Source organism: Podarcis bocagei (assembly GCF_964188305.1).
Source record: "Podarcis bocagei genome assembly, chromosome: Z".
NCBI classification, from domain to species: domain Eukaryota; kingdom Metazoa; phylum Chordata; class Lepidosauria; order Squamata; family Lacertidae; genus Podarcis; species Podarcis bocagei.
In genome coordinates this window covers 30,933,725-30,946,501 of record NC_138140.1, presented here as the reverse complement: position 1 = coordinate 30,946,501, position 12,777 = coordinate 30,933,725, and the positions used below count along the sequence as shown (strand labels likewise).

The window sequence follows — 12,777 nt, the reverse complement described above, 5'->3', positions numbered from 1 at the left end:
TCTTCCACGAACCAAATTACTCAGAAACAAAATTAAGTCTGGGGCTCCTGTGGGCAAAAAACGCATCGGCTCAAAATCTCCTGCTCCAAGGAAAAGTAAATCTCATTTCACAGTCTCCCTACACCTGACATCTCAACCAAATCTACCTCAAACAAATCACATGGTGCCCAAGATTCATAAATCTATTTGATCCCCTAAAGCAAAAGATTCCATAAAGGCCTCTCCTTGCCACTCCCCACTGGCAATGGAATTAAATAACTAACAGTTTGCTAATAGTAGAGTTGACCCTGACTGAAGAAGAAAGGTGTTTTTGTCGTCCCCCCCACCACCACCACCTTGGTTTTATGGTGCTGGTGTGGGGTCCTTGTAGCACAGCTTCTCTTTCTACCCATGAGAGGCCTTTGCACAAGTAAGAGGTGAAGAGGACTTTGCTGCCATTGCATTAAGTGTTCCCAAGTGAACACCTATTTATTTTCTGCTTTTAAAAGTCAACCAACTAGAAGGGCCACTTTACACAGAATCATACAGTCATACTTCAAAAGTCAAACAGAATCTGTTCTGGAAGTCCATTCGACTTCCGAAACGTTCGACTTCCAAAGCTTGGCTCCTTCAGCCAATCAGAAGCCGCAGAAACCCTGTCGGATGTTTGGCTTCCAAAAGAACATTCAAAAACCAGAACACTCCCTTCCAGTTTTCGATCGTTCGAGAGCCAGAACATTTGACTCCCAAGGCATTTGGGAGCTGAGGTACGACTGTATGCCAGGGAAATTGTGCTCAACAGGGAGCTGGAGCCAATCCCAGCCCACTAATGCATGTGCCTTACAAGTATTTGCAAGCATGTATATGCTGCATTCAATCTTCAGATTTTTAGGTGTACCCTTAAAAAAAAAAAAAGCCAAAAGGTATACAGCTAAAAGATGTCATTGCTATTCCAGTGAAAGAAGAAGAGAGAGGATTTTGGAGCTGTGTGAGTGAAATGTGTGTGGATCAAATGGCAACAATTTATTTCCACACAGGCATGCAGTACTCAATGACACAGTGAATTTAAACACTTTTCATAAGCCTGAAACTCCACAGCGAATTAATTTGCCATGCATTGAGATCCCAACTTTTAAAGCATTTTCCACTTAACTGTGGGATTTCAAAATGCTGGGTATCAAAAGAGATCATTCTGAGATGGAATCAGTCATGCTTTCAGTGTGAGGGACCCAGAGTTGCAGGGCAAAACTCAGGGCCAGCACAAGACATTTTGCTTTGAGGTGGGTGGGTCAAGTGCCAGTGGTGGTAAAGAGGAGTGGCCAGTAGCAAAAGTGGGTGGGTCAGTGACTATGACTCTTACCTCAGTGCAATAGCCTACTTTCCAGCCATGCAGAAGTCAGAGGTTTTACAGCACACAAATACGTCTTCCAGTCAACTAGAAGGCAATATCATCGTTCAAGAATACATAATTGTCTTCAAATATCTGAAGGACTGCCATGTTGAACAGTGCCCCCTCACACTCTTCTCCCCTGCTCCATCCTCTGCTGCCTTTTGATAGAGGGTGGTCTATAAATTGCAGCAAAATACAGTGGTGCCCCGCAAGACGAATGCCTCGCAAGACGGAAAACTCGCTAGACGAAAGAGTTTTCCGTTTTGGAGGTGCTTCGCAAAACGAATTTCCTATGGGCTTGCTTCGCAAGACGACAATGTCTTGCGAGTTCCTGCTGGGTTTTTTTCCTCCCCCCCCCCTTTTTCTAAGCCGCTAAGCCACTTATCAGCTGATCCGATCAGCAGATAAGCCGCTAAAAGCCGCTAAAAGCCGCTAAAAGCCGCTAATAGCGCTAATCCGCTAATCCTTCAATGGGCTTGCTTCGCAAGACGAAAAAACCGCTAGACGAAGAGAATCACAGAACGGATTCTTTTTGTCTTGCGAGGCACCACTGTAATAATAATAATAATAATAATAATAATAATAATAATAATAATAATAATAATAGAAGGCAATTATGTCTCCCCTTAATCTTCTCTTTCCTGGACTAAACATACCCCAGTTCTTCAAGCATTCATTATTGGAATCAGTTTCCAGTTCCCTCAGTGAGTCACCCTCTTATGGACATATGTAATATAACATGTTATATGGCACCCAGAACTGGGCATGTTATTCCTAGGGTTGCCATATTTCAAAAAGTGAAAATCTGGACGCTTTTTGAAATAGCTTTTGAGCTATTTCTAAGGAAATTCACCAAAATCTACTCTTCTGACAGTTTCCCAGACATTTAAGCAATTTCCGCCAGGATGCTGTCGCTGACGACCAAATCCCAGCTATGCCCAGGAAATTCCGAACATATGGCAACCCCAGTTATTCCAGATGTTCCCTGACCAGTATAGAAGAGGATGGAACCATGTGCTCTGGACACTGGGATTCTGTTTATGCAGTCTAAGGTGGCATTTGCTTTTTTTTAAAAAAAGCAGCTGCATCACACTGCTGGCCCATGTGCACATTGTGATCTACTAAGTCACCTACATCGTTTTCTTGTATGCTACTGCCAAACCAGATCTCCTCTGTCCTTTTTTTTTTCAATTGTTTTGAGTACCTAAATGCAGAACTTTACATCTCTGCTAAATTTCATCTTGTTGGTTTCAGTCCAGTGTTCTGTTCTGCCCAGTTTTTGTTCCATCCGCAGATTTGATGAACCATCTGCAGCAGCATCTAAATTATTTATATAAATGTTCAACTGCACAGGGCCATTCCACTTGAGACCTCTCTCCAGGTTTCTACAGAGCCTTTCATGAGCATATGTTGGGTATGGTTGCTCTACCAAGTTGTGAATCTATCCATAGCGTCATCCAGCCCACAGGTCATCATCTACAGCTGAGATAAGGAACCTGTGGCCCTACATAGGTGGACTACAGCTCCTCTCATCTCTGGCCATTTCCTGTGCTCGCTGGAGTTGATGGGAGCTGGAATCTGATGAACTCTGGAGGACCATAGGTTCCCCATTCCTGATATACAGCTTCAGTGGACTCAGCAATATAATGGGGTGGTGTATAGATACACACACACACACACACACACACACACACACACACACGTATCCTAATCAGACACACACACACACACACACACACACACACGTATCCTAATCAGAAGGAATAATAGTCATGAAAGTAATTGTAGTGACAGTAAAAATATTATGACAACACTATTGTACTCCACATAGATGCAAACCTTCTCTCTTACACACACCACATTTTTATTTCTGATGATAGCTAGTTAGATAGACAGACAAAATACAGTGGTACCTCGCAAGACAAATGCCTCGCAAGACAAAAAACTCACTAGACGAAAGGTTTTTCCGTGTACAGAAATGTTTAATATATATTTTTCATTTAAAGCGAGTTTACATTAAATGGCCGCTGCCGTCAAGATAGTGCACTGCTAAAGTGCTCTTTTCCAAAGAATCTGGCCTGTAAGAGGCAGTCTATATGCTCAGGAAAAGAAGCAGACACAGTTCTGCCATTTTCTGGCCATTCTATTTCAGAAAGCAAGAGGTGTGATCAAACGTTTTATTGCTCCATCTCATAGAAAGCTCCCTGGGCATAGGCAACTAAAACACTAGATTACAGGTGCAATCCTTATGCATACACCTGTGACAATGAGGCCCACTGAACTCAACAGAAGGTACTTCCAAGTAGACGTGCATAGGGTTGCAACACAGAACTCTTTGTGGCAGGAAACCCACCCACCTACCCCCTGCTTCTGAAAGGGTATTGTTCTGAAAGGGTTGTGCCACACAGTTTCTTTTTCCTGAATGTACTGTCTCAAGCAATCACTGTAAAATTCACTCATGTTGTATGACTGGTAAAGGTTGGTAAACAAAAAAATAAATAGCCCGTTGAAATTAGCCAGGAGTCTTTGCTGTAATTTTTGGGGAGGTGCCTGCTAAAATCTTTTATCTTTCTGCAAGGCTACTCAGACATGTAAAATTGGTGTCTATCTTAATCTGTAATCTTAAAGGTAAAGGTAAAGGGGACCCCTGACCATTAGGTCCAGTCATGATCGACTCTGGGGTTGCGGCGCTCATCTCACTTTATTGGCTGAGGGAGCCGGTGTACAGCTTCCGGGTCATGTGGCCAGCATGACTAAGCCACTTCTGGCGAACTAGAGCAGCGCACGGAAACACCGTTTACCTTCCCGCCGGAGCGGTACCTATTTATCTACTTGCACTTTGACATGCTTTCAAACTGCTAGGTTGGCAGGAGCAGGGACCAAACAACGGGAGCTCACCCTGTTGCAGGGATTCAAACTGCCGAGCTTTTGATCGGCAAGTCCTAGGCTCTGTGGTTTAACCCACAGCGCCACCCGCGTCCCTAATCTGTAATCTTAAATGTTGTTAAATAAAATAAATGCTCATATGGATTCTTTTTAAGATTTCTGAGAATTCCTCATGAAACTGGATAAGTTTGAACATGCTTCTTTTATTTTATGGAGCTCCCTTCCATTTGAGACAGGCCCCATCTCTGTTGAGCTTCCAGGACCTCCTGAAAACTTTTTTTTTATTCCAGCAGGCATCTTAACTGATTTTATAGCTTTAGCTGATCCACACCTCCCACCAATGTAGTGCACTCTTTGTACATTGCATAGAGATGACTGTAATTAAGCAGTATATACATTGCCTAAATAAAATTAATTAAATAAATACAGTGTTTAACATAATCACAAACCAGTTCCAATGTACTGAAAGAGGAAATGTGATAACACAGGAGTGCATTTCAAGCACTTTCTATTGTTTTCTACAAAGTCAGGAAAAGAATACAGGTACAAAAGGAGTGCAGGGGGGAAGCCAAGACATGGTGTTACTTCTCCTCTGAAATTGGCCTTTTCCCAGTTTCTTCGTCATTAACCCAGCGGGTTGTACTTGGCTGCAGAGGTATAATAAAACCAACTGACTTTGATCTGTTAGATTTCACACTCGGAGCTTTTCTAGAATGCCTGGCTGTAGGAAAGAAGGAAAGATATGTGCCTGATTAGAAACATTACTACTACTACTACTACTACTACTACTACTACTACTTAATGCCAAAGTAGGCTTCTAAGTAGTAGTACAAAACCATTACACATGTATAAAAACCTATTGCAATTATACTGTTATTAGGCAAAGGAGGTGAAACAACATCAAAACACCATTGCATTGCCAAACTCACACACCAGCATCTGACTATAAGAACCTGAGAAGGGCCTGCTGGATCAAGAAGGCAATCTAGCTCACACAGCCTCCAACAAGATGCCTTTGGGAAACCCACAAGTAAGACCCAAGCAACAACAGCACTCTTCCCACCTGAAGTTTCCAGCAACTGCCCTTTTTCATTTTCAGCAAGAACGATTTTCCTGTCACTTACCAAAAATCATCTGGTGGTTAGGAGAAGGGTCAGGGTCAGCATGAAGGCCTATCAATGAATCTGAAATCTTCTCACTCAGAAAACATGTGGAGCTCAAACTGGACTAGTGTTGGGATAATTAGGCTCAGAATTTTCCAACTTACCAGTAAGGGACCTGCACAACTTGGGTTTGGGGTTAGTCCCATCAGCCCCTTCTGATGAATAAGAATCATCTTTCTGCAATGAAGAAAGAACATAATTCACAGTCTGATCCTTTAACCATTTAGAAATAATAGACCCAAAATTATTGGAACTGAACATTGGAAAACACATTCAAAGTTTAAGAGAATAGGCTGAATATAGGGGTGGATAAGCTCATCCTGTGTTAGGGGACTCCATTTCCCACCAGTCCCAACCGGTGTGACCAATAATAAGGGATGGTGGGAGTGTAGTTCGGCAACATCTGAAGGGCCACAGGTTCCACATCCCCAGTGTAATATGCTTAAATGGGTCTGTTGTGCATCTACCTATACAGTTTCATGCCTTCCTCTTAACCATACCCCACAGAAGATTCCAAGGGAACGTGCCAGCAATATGAAAGAACACATATTTGCATACCCATCAACATTTCTCCAATGAAAATAGGGACATCCTATTCAACCACCACCACCACCACCATCATCATATACCACCCATGAAACATTAAAAAAAAATCCTATACAGGGCTGCCTTCAGATGTCTTCTAAAGGTTGTATAATTACTTATCTCCTTGGCTTGGGGGGTCTCACAACTCCATACCCTCCACATTTCTCTGATGAAAATTGGGATGTCTGAAGGAAAAGCAGGACATTCTGGGATCAAATCAGAAACCAGGATGGTTTCTGTAAATCCAGGACTGTCCCTGGAAAATAGGGGTCCTTGGAAGGTCTGTATTTGAATAAAGAAACCCCTTTTAAAAAATCCAAACACCTTTTAATTGAAATGTACGCTGGGGACTTACTGTTGCAGGCTTTAAAACATTGTTTTTTTATTGCTTGTTTTATATGCTTTATGTGTATATTGTTTTATTCTGCTGATACTGCTTTTCCTGGTGATGTTAAAACTCTTCTAGATGTATTAAATGTGCGTGCACCCCAGGGAAGTCACTTTGGTGCTGCTAACACAGCAGTTTGACGTCACCCCCAGAGGCATACTCTGTTGTCTCTCGAGACACATGGGTGTCCACAACAATAAATTTAGCATTATTAATTTCAATGCAAGACACACGGACTGTCTCAGGAGTGAGCCTGTTATTCCCATGGAGGCTGGCACCTCACACATTTTAGAACTCTAGAAAATCACCTCAGTCACTGAACCTGCATTGGACCAAAAGCCAATGTGCAGAGGCATACCTAGGGGTTAGCAAAACCAGCCCCTGCTGGAGACAAAAGCCAAGGGGGACACACACAAAAATCAGCTATCAGACTAACAGTGTATGGCAAAAATGTGTGGCAACGAACTGCTGCCGTTGTGGCAAGATCAAACGTGACACAAAGGTGATGGGGGGCGGGGAGGTAATGCCAATACAGCTTCTTGCCAAGAGTGCAAGGGACCCTAGGTATGCCTCTGCCAATGTGTCAGGCATGACAACATGGGTACATCATCCAAACACTTTGCCCCATCCAGAATCTTAGCAGAGGTATGCACTGAAGTTTCAGTGTGTTTCCAAAGGCAGCCCCGTAAACAGCAAAATACAGTAGCCAAGTACGTCCATGGCTGGAAGTAAGGGTACACATGGATGGCTTTGGATTAGGTTCCAGCTTCCGGTAGGTTGGGGAGCTTGATTATCTATGGCAAGGATGGGGAACCTGTGTCCCTCCATAGGGCTGATGGGAGCAAAGTCCAATAAACATCTGGAGGCCCCTTCCAACTCCAGTATTCTACATTTGCCTGAAGATTACCATTAAGTTGGATCATACAAACAGCCATCTGTTACTCTCCCACAGCCTAAATGTTACTCTCCATTTATTTCCCTTTTTCGCCAAGATAAGGAAAGGACTTCTAAAAATACACAAGACTCACAGTTTACGAGGAGTGATGTTTACAGATCATACATTTTTTAAGGTGATGCACAAAGTCCAATCTACCTTGGACACAGTTGTCCAACCTAATCTGGAAAGCAGCAGATTTGCCAATCCACACAAAATCGAACAGAAACTTGGCCTGTCTTTGCAGAGGTGTTCCTTGGCTCTGTGACGAGAAGCCGGTGGAGGGCTTGCTAGTCGAGAGACTCGTGCAAATTAGTGCCATGTCCTTTTGCTAAAGCACTAATCTGCATTCCTCAAGAACTATTGTTCCCACATTGAAAGCCTGAATATGCCTGCTATGTTTCTAAAGCAGAGTGTAAGCCTCTGATGGACGTGTGATCTGGCAGCTAGGCCCCAGAGTAAGGGCTGCCAAATAAGTCTGGATACTTCCCAATTCAATTTTTTTTCCCCCATGTTGCTTTTGTTTCTTTTCACTTGTAAGAAGGGACCCTGTGCTCTTTGCCCATTGTTTTTCAATGTCTCTGCAGTTGTAATTACAATAGGATTCATGGCTGTACAGAAGTTGAATGACTCCTGAGAAGGTCATCCAAATGAGGTCCCACAAGGACTTTTATGGAGATACAATTGCAAAAAATAAAACACACGCAAGGCACCATGCAGGGCATAAGCCTTCCAAATCCTATTTTGATTGTTTCTGAGCAGCACGCTCTGTGTATGTGTGTGTGTGTGTGTGTGTGTGTGTGTGTGTGTGTCTTCAAGCTGAAAAGGTCATCAAGGGTAGAAAGGATGTTCAAGCATTGCTCATTCTCCCCCTTCTTTCTTTAAGCTCCAGTTTGGGGAAGGACCATGGCTCAGTGGTAGAGTGCATGTTTTGCATGCAAAAGGTGCTATGTTCAATCCCCAGCATCTCCTAGCAGGACTGTGAGAGATCCCTGCCCAAAACCTTGGAGAGTCACTACTAGTCAGCATAGACAATACAAAGCTAGAGGGCCACTGGTGGGACCCAAAAAAGCAGCTTTATATATCCAGTGTAGATCTATTGGGAAACAGCCATAGCTCAGTGATAGAACCATTGCTGTGCACACAAGTTCCATCCCTGGCATCTGCAAGCAGAGCTGAAACCCTACAGAGTTGACAATACTAGATGGACCAGTACCGTATTTTTCGCCCTATAGGACACACTTTTTCCCCTCCAAAAATGAAGGGGAAATCTGGGTGCGTCCTATGGGGCGAATGCAGGCTTTCACTGAAGCCTGGAGAGCGAGAGGGGTCGGTGCGCAGGGTTGCACAGAGCTGCCTGCAGTCCCCGGCTCAGCACAGCTCTGCGCGGCCATCGGGAGCGGGGCGCTAAGTCCGGATGGCGGCGCAGAGCTGTCTGCCATCCCGGGACTGCAGGCAGATCTGCGCCGCCATCCCGAGCGGGGCACTAAGTCCCGCCCCGCTCCGGATGGCGGTGCAGAGCTGCCTGCAGTCCCGGGATCAGCGCATTTCTCCCCATCGCCCGCCCCACAAGCTCGGGGGACAGCGGGGAGGCAGAGCGTGCCTTCTCACTGTTCCCCGACCTGGTTCTTCCTGGGGGGGAAACAAAATTTTGTTTCTTTATTTTCCCCCCCCCCCCAAAAAAAAACCTAGGTGCGTCCTATGGGCCGGAGCGTCCTATGGGGCGCAAAATACGGTAGTCTGATTTAGTGTAAGGGGACCTTCCTATGCCTCTGTGTTTTCAAAGGGCAAAATAATCAAACCTGAAGTTTATGGTGAAATGTATTTTATTTGTTGGATTTTTTTTAAAAAAAGCAACTGGTTTGCAGTGTTGGAGATTTCTAGCATTTGGATTCATTTGATGCAGTTTGACATAGTTAATGGCCTGCAAACTATTTGCTTGGTTATGTGATTCTTTTTAAAAACAACAACAACGCACACATTACTCCACTATATCATCCTTATCTTCAAGCTCTGTGGCAAAGGAAACAGGGACATTCCAGGATCAAATCAGAAGCAGGGATTGCTTTCATAATTCCGGGACTGTCGCTGGAAAATCAGGACACTTGGAGGATATGTACTTGGGTTCCACACACCACCCCCGCTTCTTCTTCCTAGATACCTTTTTATGTCCTTCAGCAAACGCTGGAGTTCCCACAATCCTGCTGATGCCTCCCTTTTGTTCATGGACCCTGCCACTTTGGTAACCTAAGCAGAAGCAGTCGCCTCTGAATATCAGAAATAGGATATCAAATAAACCTGTCCTATGTTATTTGTATGATTTCATTAAATTTGTATGTATAGATGGAATTGGTTTTGTGTGGTGGTAATAGTTTTAGCAATAAAAAAATGAATTATTCAACTTAGGACCCAAAAGCAGATATAATGCAGAAGGTGAGTCATTAGATCTCCTGGGCTTTACTGTTGTTGAGGGTTTTCTATAGATATACGGTAATTTAAAGGAGGAGGGAGACTCTGGTGTTGGTCAAAGAAGTGGCACTGGGAGAGTGATTGTTTTCTGTCATTTTCCTGACCTAAAGACCACACAGCTTCTGCAAACTTTCCTGGGGAGGGGGAATAGAGTTACCTTTTTGGCGCGTAATATATATTTTTTCCTAGTAGGAAAAAAAGAAACATGAAGCCTTTGTTCAGTGGTGGAACACCTGCTCTGCATGCAGAAGGTTCAGTCCCTGACATCTCCAGGTAGAGCTGAGAATGGTTCCCTGCCTGAAGCCCTGGAGAGCTACTACCAGTCAGTGTAGACAATACTGACCTAGATGAACCAAGGGTTTAAGTCCTGGTATAAGGCTTCCCATAGGCCTTTATTGGTTGTTCTCTGTGGTTTTTTTCTGGGGGGATGCAGGGGTGCATGTACCCCTAAACATTTTGTGAATCTTTGTACTTTTGTCCATTTGCAGTATTTATTTTTCCCAATTTGAACTATAAAATTGTGGTTTTTCATTTGAGTCAAAATGAGAGTACCCCTGAACATTTTTCTAGAAAAAAAGCACTGGTTGTTCTGCAATGTTTCCCAAAGTGAGAACATTATTGTTGTTTGGAAAGGCATTCTTGCACGACAGCACAACCAAAGTGGACAAAAAATAAATAAATGGAAAATTTGCAGTACAGTCATACCTTGGGTTGAATATGCTTCATGTTGAGCGCGTTCGAGTTGCGCTCCGTGGCAACCCGAAAGTAACGGAGCACGTTATTTTCGGGTTTCGCCACTTGCGAATGCGCAGACGCTCAAAATGATGTCGCGCGCATGCGCAGAAGTGGCAAAAAGCGACACGTGCGTGCGTGCGCAGATGTGCCATCGCTAGTTACATTTGCTTCTGGATGCGAACGGGGCTCCAGAACAGATCCCGTTCGCATCCCAAGGTACCAGTGTATAAAAAGTTAACAGTATTTCAGCAGGAAGTCATGAGACTTACACTAAATGGGTACAAAGTGGTCCATGCACCCCACCCCACAACTTTTGCAGGTGAAAACAGTACAGTACTGAAAGCATAACTGCTCCAAGTGCATCATGAGCACAAATAATCATGAATGTACTATTTGTGGGTTTGGGGGCAGGGGAGGGTAGACTGCATGCCTGAGACTCTCCTAATTCCTGGATCCAGCAAGGATTAAATTGTTGGAATATCCAGCCGGCTTCTTGGTAATGACCTAAAGTATGGGTTGATAGGGTAAGAAAGGAACTGGCTCTGTGGGGTCAAATGGGGGGGGGGCTTCCTCAACTGGTAGGTAAGGTAAAGGTAAAGGGACCCCTGACCATGAGGTCCAGTCGTGACCGACTCTGGGGTTGCAGCGCTCATCTCGCTTTATTGGCCGAGGAAGCCGGCATACAGCTTCCGGGTCATGTGGACAGCATGACTAAGCCGCTTCTGGCGAACCAGAGCAGCGCACGGAAACGCAGTTTACCTTACCGCTGGAGCGGTACCTATTTATCTACTTGTACTGTGACGTGCTTTTGAACTGCTAGGTTGGCAGGAAACCGGTAGGCAGTTAGAAGGAAAAAGGTGGGAGTTCAAGTGTGTGAGAGAGAGCTGGGCTAGAAGCAGAAGGCAGACAGAAACCTGAGAGGGAGAGAGATGCTTGATTCCTGTTCTAATTCAAGGCTGTGGCTATGGAAGAACACTCCTTATTGGAGTGTTAATGATGTGAGCCCCTCCAGCAGGTTACATATATGCTCATTGCATATATGTGTCAATAGGCCATATATCCTTAAAGTCACGGCGGTCTCTGCTGTCCCTCATTCCGAGGAAGCCGAACACTGGTTAAATGCCTGGAACCCCTGGAATCTCCCACCACTCAGAGACTGGGGTGGTGTGCAACAGGACAATAAAAATGATGTATGGAGGGGATATGTGAAATTTAGAAGACTTGATGTAACTGGGAGTGGACGTGACAGAAAGGAATGCAAGTTCCCTTCAGACTCCGACAGCAAATTCCCAGACTCAAAATGTGCACAGAAGCACCCTGTTCTTTAATTCTGTCTGTCTATCTGTCTTTTGAACCTGACTCTGGTGTACAAGGAACACAGGAAGCTGCCTTGTACCGAGTCAGGACATTGGTCCATCTAGCTCAGTACTGTCCACACTGACTGGCAGTAGCCCCCCACAATTTCGGAAAGGGGGTCTCTCCCAGCCCAACCTGGAGGTGCCGGAGGCTGAATTTCAGACCCCCAGCATGCAAAGCAGATTTTCTACTCCCAAAGCCTTGGTTCTTTCCATAGTCAATCAAGTTTAAGGGGTCCCATAAAATGTAGTAGTTTCACCAAGTCTGTCCACCCCCTTAAGCTTAAGTCCACACACACACACACACATTTTTATAGGTTGGCCAGTCCTTTTAAATTTTTTATATAAAATAAGTATCATTTCTTTATCTGTTCCGTGTCCATGCACCATTCAGGGCAGCTTACAATAATTTAAAATCACAGTACAGCCAGAAATGACCGAGATAACAACTTCACAATAATTCACGATAAATAATTCACAAACACAAACCAAAATAAGGTATTTCATTTCATTCTTCCAACTTTTTTTTAAAACTACACATGACCCTCCTAACCATTATGTTTAATAGTTCACAATTTACAATTATTTCCCTATGGTTTTCCCAAGATTCTTTCTGTGTGTTTTTCTTCTTCTTGTAGACATAATAATTGTAATGGCTCCATCTTGTGGTGAGAAGAAGACTAGCACCCCATGTGAAACAGGGCCTGGTTGTCACTGAAGAGTTATCATGGAGAGTTAGCCACACCGAAATATTGTGCTACATTCTCCTGAGACCAAATGAATAAACCTGTGTCTGGTTTGTATGACTGCAAGCTACTGGTGAGGAGGGGGTGGGAAAAACATAACGGTATAGTCATGTTATGAAAAGTAATATATCCCTGCACATACGAAAG

General features: G+C 44.1%; 1 protein-coding gene across 1 annotated transcript in view; it reads right to left on the bottom strand.

Moving 5' to 3' along the window:
* Positions 1 to 4,126: 4,126 nt before the first annotated feature.
* Positions 4,127 to 12,777, bottom strand: part of LOC308579272 (sodium/hydrogen exchanger 2-like) — a 34,762-nt gene continuing 26,111 nt past the window's right edge. Inside the window, exons 11-12 of the mRNA XM_081180188.1 lie at positions 5,523 to 5,595; positions 4,127 to 4,976 (exon numbers count right to left, since the gene is read on the bottom strand). Of these exons, the coding sequence (XP_081036314.1) occupies positions 4,837 to 4,976; positions 5,523 to 5,595 (213 nt within the window). The 3' untranslated portion in view covers positions 4,127 to 4,836. The remainder of the gene's footprint in view (positions 4,977 to 5,522; positions 5,596 to 12,777) is intronic.